The sequence below is a fragment of the Schistocerca nitens genome, chromosome 2 (assembly GCF_023898315.1).
Source record: "Schistocerca nitens isolate TAMUIC-IGC-003100 chromosome 2, iqSchNite1.1, whole genome shotgun sequence".
Taxonomy (NCBI): Eukaryota; Metazoa; Arthropoda; class Insecta; order Orthoptera; family Acrididae; genus Schistocerca; species Schistocerca nitens.
Window position 1 is genome coordinate 274,695,653 of NC_064615.1, and position 20,322 is coordinate 274,715,974.

General features: G+C 44.6%; 1 protein-coding gene across 1 annotated transcript in view; it reads right to left on the reverse strand.

Moving 5' to 3' along the window:
• LOC126236018 (NAD kinase-like) overlaps positions 1 to 19,966 on the reverse strand; it is a 546,376-nt gene extending 526,410 nt beyond the window's left edge. Inside the window, exon 1 of the mRNA XM_049945036.1 lies at positions 19,785 to 19,966. Within this exon, the coding sequence (XP_049800993.1) occupies positions 19,785 to 19,891 (107 nt within the window). The 5' untranslated portion in view covers positions 19,892 to 19,966. The remainder of the gene's footprint in view (positions 1 to 19,784) is intronic.
• Positions 19,967 to 20,322: the final 356 nt, after the last annotated feature.

A 20,322-nucleotide genomic window follows, 5' to 3' on the forward strand; every position in this document is an offset into this window, starting at 1 on the left:
GCGGGACTGCTACGGTCGCAGGTTCGAATCCTGCCTCGGGAATGGATGTGTGTGATGTCCTTCGGTTAGTTAGGTTTAAGTAGTTCTAAGTTCTAGGGGACTGACGACCACAGATGTTAAGTCCCATAGTGCTCAGAGCCATTTGAACCATTTGAACCTGCTTTGTGGGGTGGTATGACGAACACAGGTGCGAGGTCAGCCTCGGAAGACGACCTGACAGCAGCCGCTACATTGGGAAAGTCTCAGTTCCCAGCTAGGTACTGACCCTTCTGCAGGCGACGCCACCATGCCACCATCCCGTATTTACCCAGTACAACCTCCGGCTACAAGTGCACGTGCACAAGTGCCTCCCTGTACTTCACATTCGTCTGCTACGTCGCCTTCCAACCGGTTTCGCATATGGCTGGTCCATAGCTTCTTGGGCATGTTGTCCTAAAGATCGGACTTGCTGCTCTGTAGACTCGCATACAAATTGCGTAGAGGGAAGTTACTGATGGTGATTCTCTGACAGAGAAGAGAGAGATCGGATATATTTCTGCGCAATGCAGTGTTACGTTTGTGTTGTTATGGGCGAAGTGACAGGAAGAGAGAGGTGACAATTGAGCTGGAACTTAGCCCACTCGTCGAGGACAGCACGATTTGGGTGACCAGTGTCATATGCCTTTCCTCCGTGAAATGCGGCAATAAGCCGAGGACACTGAGGCCGGGGGATCCCCTCTTGACCGCCAGTCGCTGGACAAATTCTGGTGATGCATATTTCTTTCATCTCTGGGCTTTGAACTGGTTACCTCCGAGACTAGTGCCACCATGGCGCTCTCTAGTTCATTACAGAGGGAACCGCAACCCGCAGCAGACCAAAATATGGGAAGGAATAAACTAGACGACCTCGCTGGAGGACGCCATTCACCTAACGTGGTTTGGGGGAACTAGGAAAGGCGTAGAAAAGAAGTAGGTAGGATAGATGTTCGAACTCTGCTCCTCCCAATATGAGCCCCGTAGCTTAATCACCACACATCTACAGCGCACGGGGTGTGTCGGCGGCTAGATGGTGAACCAGATGCAACTGCCAGTTAATGTACCTCGATATAGTCCATTAATCGGGGATGTGGATGGGACTGGACTCTTAAGTCATATCTGCATGACGACGGCTCTCGACTGAATCAAACAAAGATGCCTGATGATTAACTTCGAAAACGATCGCAGAAAATATTTTTACATCTATAAATACAGGAAAATTGTTATGATTTTCATGTAACAAGCAGCTGAATGTCCTGCCTTAAGCACCAGCAGCACCGTGTGCTTAGTTTCTAATGAAAACAAAAAAAGAAGAAAAAACGCACATACATCCGGAACTGTCAGAGCAAACGAACATATAACAGCGGCGATGTTGTGACTTCGCCCCTGCTATGAGCGGCAAACAGTGACAAATGGTCTGCTGATATTGCCCAGCAAATGAGTTTTGGCGCGACCTACATTTAGCATGCGTTTTTGTTGTGCTGCGAGCAGGCCTTTCGTTACGAAGTGGGGCAGCTAACAAAACTGTAATGGCGACGTTCCGACTGCTGTTATAACACCAGTAGCGTGAAAGTCGTATGGCCGTCAGCTCCCGTAATGGAAGCAGCGTCTCGAGAAACCGGTCGTCTCGAAGGTGCGTTTGAAAATAGGATAATAGCTACGTGAGGAAACGAAAACATCATCTGTGCGCGGAGAAACGGGGAGCAGTCTGTATTTTTCCCGGCATATACCATGTCTAGAGATCTGAAGCCGAGCGCACGAATAGTCATGGCGCATACGCACAATGTCACGACAACAGGCGCCGATGAAAAAAATGTGGAGTATGTTCTCGAAGAAGTGTCTCTACATAAGTATTACTTCTGTGTGTACGAATTAGAGCAAAAAGTTTTTAAGGCTTTGATTGTTCGTTGCAAAGAATACGGTAGAGACCTGCCAAAACGTCGCACCTGGCTAACATTTCTTCTTGTGTTATTTAGTTGCTCGTTCCTACTCCATTTTATTTTTCAATTTCCTCTGTCACCTCGCCAATTTCTGCCGGCTTTACTATGAATTTTTACAACAAATATTCAAAATAATCTACAACGTCTGGAAAAGAAAGAGTACTAAGAGAGAAACCGCGGGAGCTGCATTCTGCGACGGCCGACCTTTCCTGTTACTTACAGGAACCTCTGCGCTAACAGCTGAGTTGTTTGCTATCTTACAGCCTGTAATATATGCGACAGAGCTGTCAATTGGCCAACGGGCTTGCCGCAGCGGTATCACCGGTTCCCGTCAGATCATCGAAGTTAAGCGCTACACTTGGATGGGTGACCACCCGGTCTGCCGTGCGCTGTTGGCAAGCAGGGTGCACTCAGCCATTGTGAGGCAAATTGAGGAGCTACTTGAGTGAGAAGTAGCGGCTCCGGTCACGAAAACTGGCATCCAGTGACGCCTGTGGTTTGAGGATGACACGGCGGCCGGTCGGTACGGTTGGACGTTCATGACGTGTTCGGGCGAAGTTTAGTTTAGTTTTTAGAGCTATAAGTCAACGGAGGGACATGCATCGATTCCTTTAGTGTTGTGCTGTATCTTACAAGAGCAGGTTCGAGGAAAACTACTGCTACTACCTAGCGTAGAAAACCTAATAAATCTTCCGACGTAGGAGGATCCATCTAAAGCGATGTGTTTCCACTAGATACCGATCCACATCGGCATAACGTGTTGATCTGCTTTCCTGAAAACGTGTAATATCTCGCACACGACGATATACCTTATGCACTGATATTGCTATCAACGACTTGCAGTTAAGTGTGGTCGTCGTTATGTAACGAGGATATTAATTTCAACAGGACTTGGTACACACGACGATATAAGTCATGCGCTAAGATTACTATCGACGACTTGCACTTAAGGCAAAAAGAGTATGTTCGGCGTTGTTTAATGAGGACATTCAACGGGACTTGGTACTGCACTGTCCAACAGCACATACCTCATGCCCCACGGTTTCTTAATTCGGAAGTAATTGCCTTCAATATTGGAGTAAAAGCAAGACAGATTGCTACCAGCAAACAGAAACACTTCTTATACTTAATACCTTCCTGGTATTGTGATTACTACATTAAAAGTTCATTAGACATAATAAAGCGGTTGTTAAATGATAGTTTGCACTTACTACCTGCTTGGCTTTTTAATTTGGTTAGTTTATGAAAAACGTTAGCTTGAAATGAGACAACGTCGAATATCTTTATATTTGTAATAGCAAATCGTAGAGATACTGATTTTAAAATTTCAGTATTGTCATATCCTATGTATAAACTACTATTTCATGCTTCTGAATTTTGTACTTGATTGTACTGGGCACTGCCGAAGACATTTCAAATAACGTAAACCATATTTTTCCTTTGAAAAAACAGCGAAACTCCTCAAATACGCTGTTGTAACATCTCATAAACGTGAACTCTACTAAGTCCAATAGCGTCGTTATATCGGAAACGAACTACAGGATACATGGACTTTTATACAAGTTTTTTATCAACTTGCAAACTCTTTTTTTTATAAAGTTTGCAGTGAAACATATAAAATATTGTGTTATGTTGGTAACAGTTTCTAATCAGTTTATTTTACTGTACTGTATTATTAATAATCAGTGGGCTGTAAGCGCTGGGTTTGTTTCGTAGAAGTGTCAGGGATATGCTCATCCAACAGCAGCGGCAAATGCTACAACAGATGTGGTGTGCATAATCGAGTTTGTGCTTTCCTAGAAGAGTCACCCAGTTTCCTGCTTTCCCCTACGTATATCTAACGGAAAGGTGACAAAAGTAAAATTGAGAGAGATTCGGTCTCATACGGAGCTTACCAACGACCATACTTCTTGCGCAACATTTGCGACTGGAACTGGAGTAGGTGGCGAGGGGGAAGGAGTGGAAGTGGCACACAAAATACCCTCCACTTCACACACAAAGACGATTGCAGAGTATAAATGTAGACATGTAGGCCGAACTATTTTGAAAATCTAAATAACAAACGAGCATGTGAGTCCTCGGAGACTTTCGCGGTGGCAAGCTTCAGAATAATCTTCTCGATTTACAAGCCACGTCACTTCGAATAAAACACTCGAACTTTCGATAGCTCTCTCAGTCATTGTCGTCAGGCGCAAAAATCTGAGACCGCGGGGCCTCGCGCGGCGTTCTGTTTATGTACACTACTGGCCATTAAAATTGCTACACCACGAAGCTGACGTGCTACAGACGCGAAATTTAACCGACAGGAAGAAGATGCTGGTATATGCAGATGATTAGCTTTTCAGAGAATTCACACAAGGTTGGCGCCGGTGACGACACCCACAACGTGCTGACATGAGGAAAGTTTCCAACCGATTTCTCATATACAAACAGCAGTGGACCGGCGTTGCATGGTGAAACGTTGTTGTGATGCCTCATGTAAGGAGGAGAAATGCGTACCATCACGTTTCCGACTTTGATAAATGTCAGATTGTAGCCTATCGCAATTGCGGTTTATCGTATCGCGACATTGCTGGTCGCTTTGGTCGAGATCCAATAACTGTTAGCAGAATATGGAATCGGTGGGTACAGGAGGGTAATACGGAACGCCGTGCTGGATCCCAACGGCCTCGTATCACTAGCAGTCGAGATGTCATGCATCTTATCCGCATGGCTCTAACGGATCGTGCAGCCACGTCTCGATCCCTGAGTCAACAGATGAGGACGTTTGCAAGACAACAACCATTTGCACGAACAGTTCGACGACGTTTGCAGCAGCATGTACTATCAGCTCGGAGACCATGGCTACGGTTACCCTTGACGCTGCATCACAGACAGGAGCGCCTGCGATGGTGTACTCAACGAGGAACCTGGGTGCACGAATGTCAAAACGTCATTTTTTCGGTGAATCCAGGTTCTGTTTACAGCATCATGATGGTCGCATCCGTGTTTGGCGACATCGCGGTGAACGCACATTGGAAACGTGTATTCGTCATCGCCATACTGGCGTATCATCCGGCGTGATGGTATGGGGTGTCATTGGTTACACGTCTCGGTCACCTCTTGTTCGCATTGACGGCACTTTGAACAGTGGACGTTACTTTTCAGATGTATTAAGACCCGTGGCTCTACCCTTCATTCGATCCCTGCGAAACCCTACATTTCAGCAGTATAATGCACGACCGCATGTTGCTGGTCCTGTACGGGCCTTTCTGGATACAGAAAATGTTAGACTGCTGCCCTGGCCAGCACATTCTCCAGATCTCTCACCAACTCATAACGTCTGGTCAATGGTGGCCGAGCAACTGGCTCGTCACAATACGCCAGTCACTACTCTTGATGAACTGTGGTATCGTGTTTAAGCTGCATGGGCATCTGTAACTGTACAGGCCATCCAAGCTCTGTTTGACTCAATGCCCAGGCGTATCAAAGCCGTTATTACGTCCAGACGTGGTTGTTCTGGGTACTGATTTCTCAGGATCTATGCACCCAAATTGCGTGAAAATGTAATCACATGTCAGTTCTAGTATAATATACTTGTCCAGTGAATACCCGCTTATCATCTGCATTTCTTCTTGGTGTAGCAATTTTAATGGCCAGTAGTGTACATCCAATTGCAGCGTCTCTAACTTTACAGAGAGGGGCCGCAACGAGACATGCGCAGAAGGCAGGCTAGACAGCCCCTAGCAGCTCACTCTAGCCGCGGACCCGAGTGACGTCAGATGGCGCCAGGGACCGGCGCCTCGTTTTAAACTTCCGCTACCACCTCTCTGCAAACGTTAAGCTTCCCTTTTTGCTTTCGCTCGGTGTCCAAAGCCCGCCCCACGACCTACTAACAAGGGAACCTCCCTATCACACTCCCCTCAGATTTAGTGGTAAAGGGGCCCAGTGGATAGCCCGTCAGAAATTGCACACAGATTGAGCATGTGAACACGAAGAAGGTGTACTGAACTATGAGAAAAAAAGTAAAACAGAAACAGTGAACGGCTCAAGCTTAAGATGTGCAACACTGAATAGAGTGTAACAGCCATGGCGTCGTGGTCGAGTGGTCGCGGCGTTGGACTGCGAAGCGGGCAAGCCAGATTCTAAACTCTCTCGTGTCATTTATGTTTTTTTCTTCCACGACTTTATGAATTGTCCCTACCGTCACTGAAATGTTTGTTCTCTTTCTCTAGTCTTGGCAGTTGTTATACTATACAGTAGTTATAGAATATGAGTCATGTGGTAAGAATACGTTACCGTTGCCAGTAAAGGTGATGAATAGTGACAGCAGGCGTGATACCACATAGACGTCCACAAAAATGAAAACAACAGATAAATGGATGTGAACTACGTTACAAGAGAGAGTCAAAACTTCCAAAACGGAAAGCAACTTCAAAAACGTTAAAAAGATGTGTTTTGACAGAGCACAGAGAAACTGTGTCATTGTGAAACTGTTGCTTTCATTTGTTGCTGCTTATTTTACAAACAATTACGTTGTTCTCATTTCCTTGGGAGTGATCACATTTACATTAATACGAACACCGAAATCTAGCAAGGAGGCTTATCTCATTCACTCACTCACCAGGAGCACAAATTAGTGACAGTACGTGTCATATGACAGGTCCTAATGCTGTTTATAACACACCAACGTGTTTTTCGGTGGATGATTCGGTTGAATTGACTTGTCATCAAAATTTTGCGGTTCCCATTCGAAAACCACTTGCTTTCGGCCGCTAAAGGAGTAGTTGTGCAGAATTAACTATCATGGTAGGTCCCTTCTTTACAGCTCGCTGTTTCGAACAGACGTTACACCACGACACAGACACAAATTTGAATACAGCGAAAAAAATAGAATAAAAAACAGGCACGAGAGAGTTTTCAACACAGGTCTCCAGCATAGCACTCCAACACCGTGACCACTTACCCACGACGCCGTCACTTGTCTTCTTTGCACAATGTTGCTCTGCTTAAGTATGAACCATTCTCTGTTTCTATTTTGCTTTCTTTTTCGCAGTTCAGTACACTTTCTTCCTGTTTTCATGCTTCATCTGTGTTCAGTTTTTGACGGGCTATCCACTGGGCCCTACTAAATCTGAGGGGGGTGGGATTGGGAGGTTCCCAAGTCTCTGTTAAAATTGTTGCTGTTCAGGCCACATCTTTTACAACACAATCCCGAAACTCTCGTCTATTCACATTGCATTTCATGTCCGTTTTCTAGGCAATGTTGAGACATGGCCGACTTCTCAAGTTCCCTTTTTTCAATACGTTGTCAATGCTCTGCACAACGCTCAGAAACAGTATGAATGGTCTGGCCTTTGTAAATGCTGCCACATTCACAGCAGACACCGTACATGCCAGGAACTCCGAGACCTATGTTGTCTTTAACGGGGCGACCATATCTCTCACCTTGGAGGCGGGCCAGAACACTTGCCCGAGTGCTATCTTGCTAGTAGTTGCTCCACAGTACGAAAGGAATGCAACCAGATTGCCGCTTCCGCCGATTCACGAGGCCTCTTTCGACAGTGGCGCCTGAAAGCTTTTGTAGTTTATCCCTTGTTGTAACCAACTTGCCTTCCGCACATGCACCGCTCCGGTCATCTCTGGAATGTTCCAGACTCTGCCACTGCATTTTTATAATCAGAACACCGTTCTAGGCCATGCAGTTAGTGATTTTAACTCCTGATGACGACGGCGAAGTCAGCTATCGAAAGGTCAAGTGTCTTATTCGAAGTGATGCGGCATGTAAACCAAGAAGGTTTTATTGAAACGAGCGTGTGAATAAATTGTCGTTTTGTAGCGTCAGGAGTAATATCCTTGAAGATATAGTTGAGGTGACCTGGACGGCAATGTGAGGCGCGGTCACCGCTAGCCGCTGCAAAGGGTGACAAAAGACAAGCGAAGATCGTCCCCATCTCTTAGGTTTGCTATGTTTTAAACGCACATCGTACAAGCCACCGTGTGGTGAATATTCGTTGAAGGTGGTGGGTATGTAAGGAGTTATTTTTATACAAAATTTATCAAACTTTATTCGTCTCTAAAGATTTCAGTGCCACGAAAAATTTTGGTGTTTGCCAACGTACAGGTAACTCTTCTAGGAAAACATTGAACCATCAAGAACATAAATCGCGAGAGAGTTCTAAAGATTTCACAAATGACAACCAGAGGCGCTTTTGAGAAGGGGCATTACTACAGTTATAAAATTTCTCGTTTGTTTGTGTTAAAGCAATAGCAGCTCAGAAACCGGAAGAGAAGTTTGTTTATGATGACCGTTTACATAAAGATTGAATGATTCCATGCGATTTTCTTGAAGAGCTAAATCAATAACAATGTCTGGAATACCTTCATTTAGCTTTTGGTAATCAGTCGCTACAGAGAACACTGTTTACAATATTGGTTTCCAGATTTTTCACCGTTGTCGCGCTTCCGTCAATGATGAATTTCGTTAAGGTCAATTAAACCGTTCTTCCTTCCCAAAAAACTTTGGATTTGCGAGCAACATGATTTCAGATGACCAGCCTGTGACTTACCATGAGTAAGGCAGATTAGAGACTGTAGTACGCTGGATTTATGTCAACACTTAGCTGTGAATGCCCCCGATGCATACCGCACTAAGTACACGATGCTCAAAAACAGGCTCGTGTAATCGGTGTAAGAAAATGCTCAAAAAATTCCGCCGAGAAAACGCAAAATCTCAATACAAAATTGGAAAAGAAGACGAAACTTGGATGCAAACGTGCGAGCCGAAAACCAATCAACAATCAGCGGATATACCATGGTGAATCGAAACCAAGAAAAGTTGTTGTTTGGGAAGCATTTCCAGCAGAATGATCTCTCCTATCTTTGGTTATATCGCATGTGTCAAGACCAATGCTTTATAGCGTAAGAGGAGATAACGCAGAATTATATACATCAATCTGTTTGCCAGAAATCGCTGATATCGGGAAAAGTATCAAAACATAGCACCATTCTTCAGTATGACATTGCCAGTTGTAAAATAATTGATTATTTGATGTACAAAAGCATAGAACTGATGCCGCATTACCTCAAATCAATTGAGTTATCAACCAACAATTTCTTTTTCTTCTCTCATTCGAAACAAAAAACGCGCGGCCAACTAATTTTCGTAACGCACAAAAGTTGTTGAATCCCTCCTCTTCTACAGGGAATCGTATAACTGTCTTGGCAAAAGCCTTTCCGAGATTGATGTCTGAAATACTGTGGTACAGACAAGGGGGAGATTGAATCAATAATTAAATCACAGAAGACTAAGGACTCTCATGATTATGGTGGAGTGCCTAGCAGAATATTAAAGTGCTGTGCTGCACATGTTAGGCCTGTATTTAGACATATTTGTAATTTTTCCTTCAGGAATGGTCAGTTTCCTGAACGATTAAAGTGCTCAGTAGTAAATGCCGCTTTATAAAAAGGGAGAAAGGGATAATGTAGACAATTTTAGACCTATTTCTATGCCATCAGTGTTGGCTAAAGTTATTGAAAAGGCTGTGTATGTAAGGATAATTGATCATTTTATATCACACAATTTGCTATCAAATGTACAGTTCGACTTTAGAAGTCGCTTTTTAAAACTGAAAATGCTATATTCTCTTTTCTCTGTGAGGTACTGGATGGGTTAAACCAAAGGTTTCGAACGGTAGGCGTATTTTTTTATTTAACTAAGGCGTTTGATTGTGTTAATCATAAAATATTGCTCCAGAACGTGGACCATTACCGAATACGTGGAGCAGCTGACAACTGGTTCACCTCTTACTTTAGCAACAGACAGCAAAATGTCATTATTCGCAATGTTGAGAATGGCTGATGTAGGGTCTGGGTGAGGTACGGTCAAGTGGGAGTTGCCCCAGGGATTAGTGTTGGGTCACTCCTGTTCCTTATTTATATACATGATATGCCCTGTAGTATTACGGGTAACTCTAAAATATTTCTGTTTGCTGATGACACTAGTTTGGTAGTAAAGGATGTTGTGTGCAACTTTGGCTCTGTTTCAAGTAGTGCAGTTCATGACCTAAGTTCATGGCATGCAGAAAATAAACTAAAGCTGAATCACAGTAAGACTCAGTTTTCACAGTTTCTAACACACAATTCAACAAAACCTGACGTTTTAATTTCACATAATGGGCATATGATTAGTTCAAATTTCTAGGTGCTCAGCCCACGTTCAGGATTTTGTTCAAAGACTTAATGCTGCCATTTTTACTATTCGAACGGTATCTGAAGTGAGTCATCGTTCGACACGAAAATTAGTCTACTTTTGTTATTTCCATTCGCTTCTGTCGTATGGTATTATATTCTGCGGCAACTCTTCCCATTCTAAAAGGATATTTTTGGCTCAGAAACGGGCAATTCGGGTAATAAGTGGTTTAAGTCCACGAACCTCTTGTCGACCCACGTTGACGCATCTGGGTATTTTGACATTGGCCTCTCAATATATATATATATATATATATATATATATATTCCTTACTGTCATTTCTTGTTAACAATGTTAGCTTATTCCCAAGAATAAGCAGCTTTCACTCAGTTAATACTCGGCAGAAATCAAACCTGCATTTGGATCGGACTTCCTTAACTCTTGTGCAGGAAAGGTGTGCAGTATACTGCTGCATCCATTTTCAATAAGCTACCACCAGAATTAAAAAAAAAAAAAAAAAAACAGTAACCCACGCGCTTTCAAATCGAAACTGAAGAGTTTCCTCATGGGTCACTCCTGCCGAGGAGTTCCTTGAAAAATTAAGCTGATTCTTGTTGTATTATTGAATGCTTTTACTTAAACTTATGGATTGACTTTTTTCGGGTTCATAAACATTTTATTTTTATCTGTTATTACTTTTATGTTGTAATTTCATGTACTGATACGTTCCATGACCTTGGAGATTTGCTCCTCAATTTGGTCCTACGGAACTCGATGTGTAAATAAAAGACATAAATAAAATAAAATAAAAAAATCAAGTTTTTGAAGTACTATCTTCGTAGAGGAAAAATATTTCCCAAAACTGCTTCGAACCCTTATAAAAGTGTATTAAATTTAAACGTGAACATTTTCAGAAATAATAAAATGATTTTTAACAAAACATATTTTTTTTCTTTTTTTCTAAAAAAAAAAGAAACACTGTGGCTCTCGTGTAACGAGATGGCAGGAAGCCCACTCCATTCCGCTACGCCAGCTCGTGAACGCCAAGGTTGTTGCGGGATTGTGGGTGAGGGGCGGCTGCGCCTGCGCCTGCGCGTATCGTCGCAGCGGAAGGCACTGCCGCTATCAGACGCGGCCATTACCACGGCTCTACACGGGAGGGGTCCAAATCATATAGTTCCACTCCTACCGAGTTGACCTTCCAGTCGTACTGATACTGTTCCCAACTTACGTACGTAAAGGAAGAACTTCTCATAAATACGAGTACAGCAGAGAAACGCCCAAAGGAGGTTGGTCGCATTAACCACGAGGTCCACTTATTATTGTGACTCAGCTGGGCTACCTAAAGCCGAAGCCGTGGCTACATGACGAACAAGCCCGTGACCTGCAGACTATACAGCAACCGACTAGGTGTAAATTGGACAGTAACGAGACAGCCACCCCAGCAGTAAAAATAATTTCAAAATGCAAACCTGTATCTGTGCTTTCAGACAGGAAAAGGTCCTAAGCAACAGCGGTACACAAAAGTACCTTCCGCCACACACAGTAAGGTCCCTTCTAGAATATAGATGCTGATGTAGGTGTAGATGTTGGAAGGTCACTGGTCTGTAAAAATCAGCATTTACGCTGAACTGACGTCTGAAGGAATGTAAAGATTAAAGCTGCCAAAGAAACAATACCCAGGTAAATCCTTTCTCTTTCATGTCCTTTAACTTAAATTTTCAAGTGGAAGGAGATATTTATGTTACACTACTGGCCATTAAAATTGCTACATCAAGAAGAAATGCAGATGATCAATGGGTATTCATTGGACAAATACATTATACTAGAACTGATATGTGATTACATTTTCACGCGACTTGGGAGCATAGATCCTGAGAAATCAGTACCCAGAACAACCACTTCTGCCCTTAATAACCGCCTTGATACGCATGGGCATTGACTTAAACAGAACTTGGATGCAGCTTCTACACGATACCACAGTTCATCAAGAGTAGTGACTGGCGTATTGTGACCAGCCAGTTGCACGGCCACCATTGACCAGACGTTTTCAATTGGTCAGAGATCTGGAGAATGTGCTGGCCAGGGCAGCAGTCGAACATTTTCTGTATCCAGAAAGGCCTGTACAGGACCTGCAACATGCCCTCGTGCATTATCCTGCTGAAATGTAGAGTTTCGCAGGGATCGAATGAAGGGTAGAGCCACGGGTCGTAACACATCTGAAATGTAACGTCCACTGTTCAAAGTGCCGTCAATGCGAACAAGAGGTGACCGAGACGTGTAACCAATGGCACCTCATACCACCACACCAGTTGATACGCCAGTATGGCGATGACGAATACATCCTTCCAATGTGCGTTCACCGCGATGTCGCCAAACAAGGATGCGATCATCATGATGCTGTAAACAGAACCTGGATTTATCCGAAAAAATGACGTTCTGCCATTCGTGCACGCAGGTTCGTCGTTGAGTACACCATCGCAGGCGCTCCTGTCTGTGATGCAGCGTCAAGGGTAACCGCCGCCATGGTCTCCGAGCTGATAGTACATGCTGCTGCAAACGTCGTCGAACTGTTCGTGCAGATGGTTGTTGTCTTGCAAACGTCCCCATCTGTTGACTCAGGGATCGAGACATGATTGTACGATCCGTTACAGCCATGCGGATAAGATGCCTGTCATCTCGACTGGTAGTGACACGAAGCCGTTGGGATCCAGCACGGCGTTCCATATTACCTCCTGAACCCACCGATTCCATATTCCGCTAACAGTCATTGGATCTCGACCAACGCGAGCAGCAATGTCGCGATACGATAAACCGCAATCGCGATAGGCTACAATCCGACCTTTATCAAAGTCGGAAACGTGATGGTACGCATTTCTCCTCCTTACACGAGGCATCACAACAACGTTTCACCAGGCAACGCCGGTCAACTGCTGTTTGTGTATGAGAAATCAGTTGGAAACTTTCCTCATGTCAGCACGTTGTAGGTGTCGCCACCGGCGGCAACCTGGTGTGAATGCTCTGAAAAGCTAATTATTTGCATATCCCAGCATCTTCTTCCTGTCGGTTAAATTTCGCGTCTGTAGCACGTAATCTTCGTGGTGTAGCAATTTTAATGGCCAGTAGTGTATGTTCACTGTCGGGAAAAAAAATACAACCCCTTCAAGGACTGTGTTCAGGGGCACCGCGGTATAATATGTGCACACTGAGGGGTCAGTAGTGTTGCTGATTTATCTGTCACGGTCATCAACGAACAGATGGCGCTCAGGAGGCCCGTCTATGTGCTCTTGTTTTGATTCTGTGGGCGGTAATGTGCTGAGTTTAGAGGTGAAGAGCGTTTGCAACACTTGTTCCAGGGGATAACCATCCCCCACCGACGAGTACACACACTTGTTGCACGGGTTTCGCCATTTCAAAGGTGTCGCATTGTGGGCCTGTGGGAAGTTGGGTGGACGTCGACTGACTGCTGAAAATGTTAGGTCCGGTGTATCGGTAGCGTGTCACGGCTCTCAACAGCTGTGCGCGTAACATTCCCGCACCTGTAGAACAGGTTCTGGATGTCAACTTATTACAGATGATCGTCAAGAGCGCAGGCCAGGATCTAGGGGAGGGAAAACCGACGTACCTGCCACTGGCGGCAATTCCAGGGGGCGCCAAATTCATATTCTTGAACGAATAAAACTTGTTTCAGAAAGCGGCTAGCACCCAGCGCACGTTGGTCAGCTGTTCTATAATTTTGAAACATATCCCTGTTGGTTTTTGAACGTTTTTCAACACATTCTAAGTTAATTTCTGACCGAATCGTAAGTTGATTTTTCAATGCGTGCATACTGTGCGTGATGCCTCTGCCAGGTGAATCTCCGTTGTATCTAGGAATAAAAAAAAACTTTCCCGCAGACAAAAGGGGACGAGGCTATACGAGGTGAGCTGAATAAACCAGAACAGGTGAATGCCAATCGCTTTTTGTTTATGTGATGGACTGGTTGAGCGAATGATAAGCGTTCTTACAATTATTGGCGAAATCCATATATTCAGACAACCAGAGTGGAAATAAACGATTAACAGGAATAATAGGCAAGAAAAATTACATATTATCTTCTAGTTGTATCCAAGAAAATAAAATTTGACAGAAAATTTTTAACAGAACCGTACATGCTCACGGCCACTTGTACAGTCCCCGGTTAGCAGCTGGTTAAGTTCTATTCTCGCCGGCCGAAGTGGCCGTGCGGTTAAAGGCGCTGCAGTCTGGAACCGCAAGGCCACTACGGTCGCAGGTTCGAATCCTGCCTCGGGCATGGATGTTTGTGATGTCCTTAGGTTAGTTAGGTTTAACTAGTTCTAAGTTCTAGGGGACTAATGACCTCAGCAGTTGAGTCCCATAGTGCTCAGAGCCATTTGAACCATTTTTCTATTCTCGGAATAGCGCGGTAAACGCGTTGTGCGAACACGTAATATAGCCTAGCCGGAGAATAAACGCGGGTTAACTGAACCAGTGATTCGGGCAGGGTTAGTGAAGTTAACTGGAGAATAAGTTCTGACAATGGCAGGAATAGTTACAGAATTAGTGATGACAAGAGTGTGTGTAAGAACGAGGATGGAGAAGACACGGGGCCATCACACAAATTATATGGAAGAAATTGACGATTACAAATTTATGCAAAAATTTCGTTCTACTACTTTTCGATCTCATGCTTGGGAAACTGGAGCATATGAATGAACTGTAAAACTATTTCCGAGCATAAAACTTTTGCTTGTAGTAGACCTAATAGGCATTTGATATTGCTACTTCGTGAATTGTATCCTGTCGTGTTATTTATGTGAGTGAGGTAGATAAAAATATTTGTGCCAAAAGAGTCTCGCTTATTTGGCGTGTGTTACAATTGCTGCAATATTAGAAAGGCCTATATCGTTCTTTCTAGCAGACAGTGACAAAATAGACGTAATCAAATCGAGAAACCACACCAATCTTGGGTAGTATTCGCATTAACCGCTTTTTCAGTATCAGACAACGACATATTGATTTTTCACGCAGCAAAACGTTTGATGAACTTTGTGAGGTAATAGATTCTTTCGCAAAAACGAAAGCACGGCATATAAAGCTGTAGCAAGATTAGAGAGAAAAAAAATGCTGGGATCTAAGGACTGAAGAAATGTATACTGTCTTGCTTCTCGCTTGTCTTTACTGGTTTTATGTTTCCTATATTTAATTTTACGTCACGCAAGAGCGAAAGTTATTAGCTAGTAGGCAATAAAGAGTGCAAATTTTTTACAGAGTTCTTATTCTCCCGGTCACAAATACTTAAAAAAAAAAAGAAGATAGTTCAAATGGCTCTAAGCACTATGGGACTTAACATCTGAGGTCATCAGTCCCCTGGACTTAGAACTACTTAACCTTAACTAACCTAAGGACATCACACACATCGATGCCCGAGGCAGGATTCGAACCTGCGACCGTAGCAGCAGCGCGGTTCCGGACTGACGCGCCTAGAACCGCTCGGCCACAGCGGCCGGCACTTCTGTTTTACGCCATGACTTCCCGTCAGCTACTACCAAGCTGACAGAAAATCACAAATCCAGTCGCTCAACTGAGACTAGAGTGCATAATCACGTGATTTGGTTAGAAGTCTCTTGTGAGGTACGGTGTCAAAAGCCTTCTGAAAACCTAAAAATATGGAATCAATCTGACATCCTCTACCAATAACACTCATTATTACGAGAGAACAGAGAGTTAGTTGTGTTTCACAAGAACGATATTTTCTGAATCCGTGTTAGGTGTTTGTCAACAAATCACTCAAAAAATGTTAAAATGTGTGTGAATTCCTAAGAGACCGAACTGCTGAGGTCATCGGTCCCTAGACTTACACACTGTTTAAACTTACTTATGCTAAGAACAACACACACACACGCCCATGCCCAAGGGAGGACTCGAACCTCCGGCGGGAGGGAATAAATCATTTTCTTCGAGATAACTCATAAGGCTCGAACGTAGTACATGGTCCAAAATCCTACTGCAAATGGACGTTAGTGGATTACTCCTGCTTCCTGTCTCGAGTATTGGTGTGACATGTGCAACTTTCCAGTCTTTAGGTACGGATCTTTCTACGAGCGATCGGTTGTATATGATTGCTAAAATTGGAGCTATTGCATCAGCATACTCTGAGGGGAACCTGACTGGAATACAATCAGGATCGGTGTCCTTGCCTTTATTAGGTGATTTAAGCTCCTTTGCACACCGAGGATATCTACTTTTGAGTTGGCAGTTGTTGTTGGTTCGAATTCTGGATTATTTTCTTCGTCTCCTTTGGTGAAGGAATTTCGGAAAACTGTACACAGTGACTCTACTTTGGCAGCACTGTCATCAGTAACATCAGCATTGTTATCACGCAGTAAACGTACTTATCATGTCTTTCCGCTGCTGTACTTCACATACGACCAGAATCTCTTTGGGTATTCTGCCAGATTTTAAGACAAAGTTTCATTGTGGAAATTATCAAAAGCACGTAGGGTTGAAGCTCGCGCTAATTTTCGAGCTTCTGTAAAACTTCTCCTCGGAAATGCAAGAACTGGCACTCAGATTGTTTAGCATTTGCACTCTTCAACTGATGTCAGTGCTCCATAACATTGAGTTGTTCAGTCTATGGAAGAGCGCTCTCATCTTCGCTCAGCCTGCTCTCATACTGCGTTCCAAACAACTTTCGGCTGCCGTGACAGCGTAATGCGCAAAACTCGACACTACTGCGAACACGCAACTCTCAGTCCTTAGTGGGTCAAAGCTGACCGCCAGCTGCGCAGCCTTCGCTACGGCCACAGAGGACTGACGCAAGGAAACAAACTGTTTGAAGGGTAACTGTCTCAACTCTTTGACTGCCAACGGAACATAGTGTTATCGTGGCCACGAAGAATTTGTACACGTGGCCCCATTATAACGACTGCACACTGTCGAAGCTACACAGGGGCATCGGAGCGTAGCACCGATAAACGGAGGCTGTTTTTAGAAATACTTAACGTCTCCTGCTTTTTACTGCAAGTGGTTAAGAAACTGTTGAAGCGCTGGGTGCAGCTCTAGGACTGACGATAAAGCTCAGATAGAAACAAACGTGCAAACCGACCAAATAAGCACACAACCGAGCACAGTGCAGCGCGCGGTACCGTAGAACTGTTAAGTGTGTTACACTGGCTGCTTGGTTTAGGCGCTCGAGTAACATGAAGGGCGGACGGGATTCAAATACCCGACACAGCCTCTAGATTTTGGTCTCCTGTGATTTCCCTTACACAACTAAGGTCGAATTCTCTGATAACTCCTTTGGAAAGGGCACAGACGATCTGCCCCCCCACCCTTCTCAAGTTTGTCCTCTGTCTCTTCTGACCTCTTCATCGACAGTTTTACTGTACAGTCATTACAAAATTGAACAGTGGAGGGGAAAGACAGCGCTGAATCTGTAGAATCAGCAGATAAATATTAAGGGAACTTTCGCCATCAGACAGAAAAAAAGGTATCAGAATAAGACATGAGAAGGTAGTACTGCAAATTAGCTTAGGCAAAGGAAACATACTCAGCAAAAGAAGCTGAATTAAGCCATTACAATTGTACATGTAAAATTCGTGATTGGATTGCAATGACACGTCATTTCACTTTCATAAACATGTTATTATTCTTACCAAAGTTTCGAGCATTAGACATCTACGGCCTTTTGTAGCAATGCATCTCGTTCTGGAATCAAAATGGTGAGCGCCATCTGCCAATAATTTTGTAAAATGAAATGGGAGCAGGCCTGCTTCAGAGTCTGTGCCGTTGTATACATCTAAACGAGCTCTCCATTTCGATGTTACATGAGCGTCTGTACCGGCGGTATGGCAACCAGATTTTCAGTACACGAACTGTAGAATTACTTCCCAATGAACGTAGGATATAAAACACGATTCTAGCACAATTTGTCGATTAAGTTACGAGAGATGGTCACTGGGTGAAGTAAGATATGAGGGAAACTCTCACTTCACCTCTTTGAACTTGCTAGTCTGAAAATAAATTTGGGGAAGAGACCAAAGATTACGCGGAGTCGGATTATAGGCTAATTGTATAGAAAATGAAATAACTAAAGGTTAAACTTGACAAAGGAGGAGTGGATTAGTGTCTAACGTTCCGTCGACAACGGCGTCATTAGAGACGGAGCACAAACTCGGATTAGGGAAGGTTGGGGAAGGAAAGTGGCCGTGCCCTTTCGAAGGAACCATTCCGGCATTTATTTGCCTTAAGCGACTTTAGGGAAATCACTAAAAACCTGAATCACGATGGGGAACGTGGGTTTGAACCGTTGTCCTCCTGAATGCGAGAACTTAACAAAAATGGTCTTAGGAATAGTAACGTACTTCTATATATGCATATATGAATATCGTATGTTTGTTGGTAATTATGCTGAGGATCGGATAAAATACACGTATCAGCAACAGCAACAAAGTACGGAGGCGGAGAGAAAAGGACAACAAAATAACCGGTGAAGAATATTTTTGTTTGCTGAATACAGACTTTTTTACAAATGGTTCAAATGGCTCTAAGCACTATGGGACGTAACATCTGAGATTATCAGTCTCCTAGACTTAGAACTACTTAAACCTAACTAACCTGAGGACATCACACACATCCATGCCCGAGGCAGGACTCGAACCTGTGACCGTAGCAGCAGCGCGGTTCCGGATTGAAGCGCCTAGAACCGCTTGGCCACAACGGCCGGCAGACTTTTGTTTACCAAGAGTAAACATGCCGTACAAATAAAGTAAACAGACCTAAGCATTTTTGTCTTGCTGTTTGTCATAGATGACTCGTTGCCAGCTACACCTTTTTGTGAATCAGGGCAGCTTTGGTCATTACTGGAAGCCTTAAATCTCAGCAACATTTGTCAGTGATTGCAGAGACAACTCAAACGCTATATGCTAATCGAAGTCCAGGCTAGAAAACTGCTTCTCATTAGAGTACTCATTCATTTCATCCACGACACTTGAAAATCTCCCACTTGGGACTGTTCTCTGATCCTCATCCACAGTCCATATCATTCTGGATCTTCAACTTTGACTAATTTGTCTTCCAGTTCTATGTACTGATCCGTGCGGAAGGAAGGAAGGAACATGAAGATATCATTACAGATGGAACATAGTCTCGCAGTGGGGAAGGATGAAAACGGAAATCGGTCGCGTCGTTTCGTAGGAAACACCACGGCATTCAGCAAAAACGATGTAGGAAAACCACAGAAATCCTAAATATGTGGCCGGAAGGTGATTTGAACCGCCATCATCCAGTGCCTTACCACTGCGTCACCTCGCTCGGTCGAGGTCATTACAGACGACGCGTTAAGTCAGTACCACAAGGATGGAAAACGACGTCAGCCGTGGCTTATTCCAAGAAAGCATCCGCTTTCGCCAAAATTGCCTTAACAGAACACCGTGCTTGGGAAGAATCCGGTGGTGAGACGACTGTACTAAGGACTGAGGTTTGGATCTTCGAGACAGCCACGAAACATCGTGACACTTCCCGGCTGCAGCCAGACATCTGGCGGCAGCCGACTCAGCTGCTCAGAGCGAGGCGTAAACACGGCCGCACTTACATAAGCAGCTGATCGCTGTATGACACACACATAAACACGACACTGGGAGCAGCCGTCGCTCACCACATGGAGATGAGCGTCTGGACGTCCAGGCAGTCGAGGCTCTCGAGCGACAGCTTGCGCTCCAGCTGCTCCTCCAGCGACAGGCCGCTGTCCGGCGACGACGTCATGGTGCAGAGTGTGGTGTGGTGCAGAGTCGCAAACGCCGGCCGCCCCACGCTCCCAGAGTTCGGCCGCAGGTGAAAGCCGGCCGCAGACTGACTGCGCGTGGCGGGCGGCCACGCGGGCCGCGCCGGCCTCGCCCCCCACCACGGGGCAGGCGCCCGCCGCGCGGCCCCGCTCTGGGGCCGCCACCACCTGTTAGCGCTCCAGCTGGGCTGTCAGCGACACCCCAGTGTTTACTCATCTGGCTAATCCGTGTCCGTACCCCAACGACGAGGCCAGCGACGTCTCCAGTGAGCCGTGTTGGTGATCGCAAAACATTGGGAGAGGAGAACACGTGGTGCGGTTGTTGTTGTGGTGGTCTTCCGTACGAAGACTGGTTTGACGCAGCTCTCCAAGCTAATCTATCCTGTGTGAACCTCTTCATCTCCGACTAACT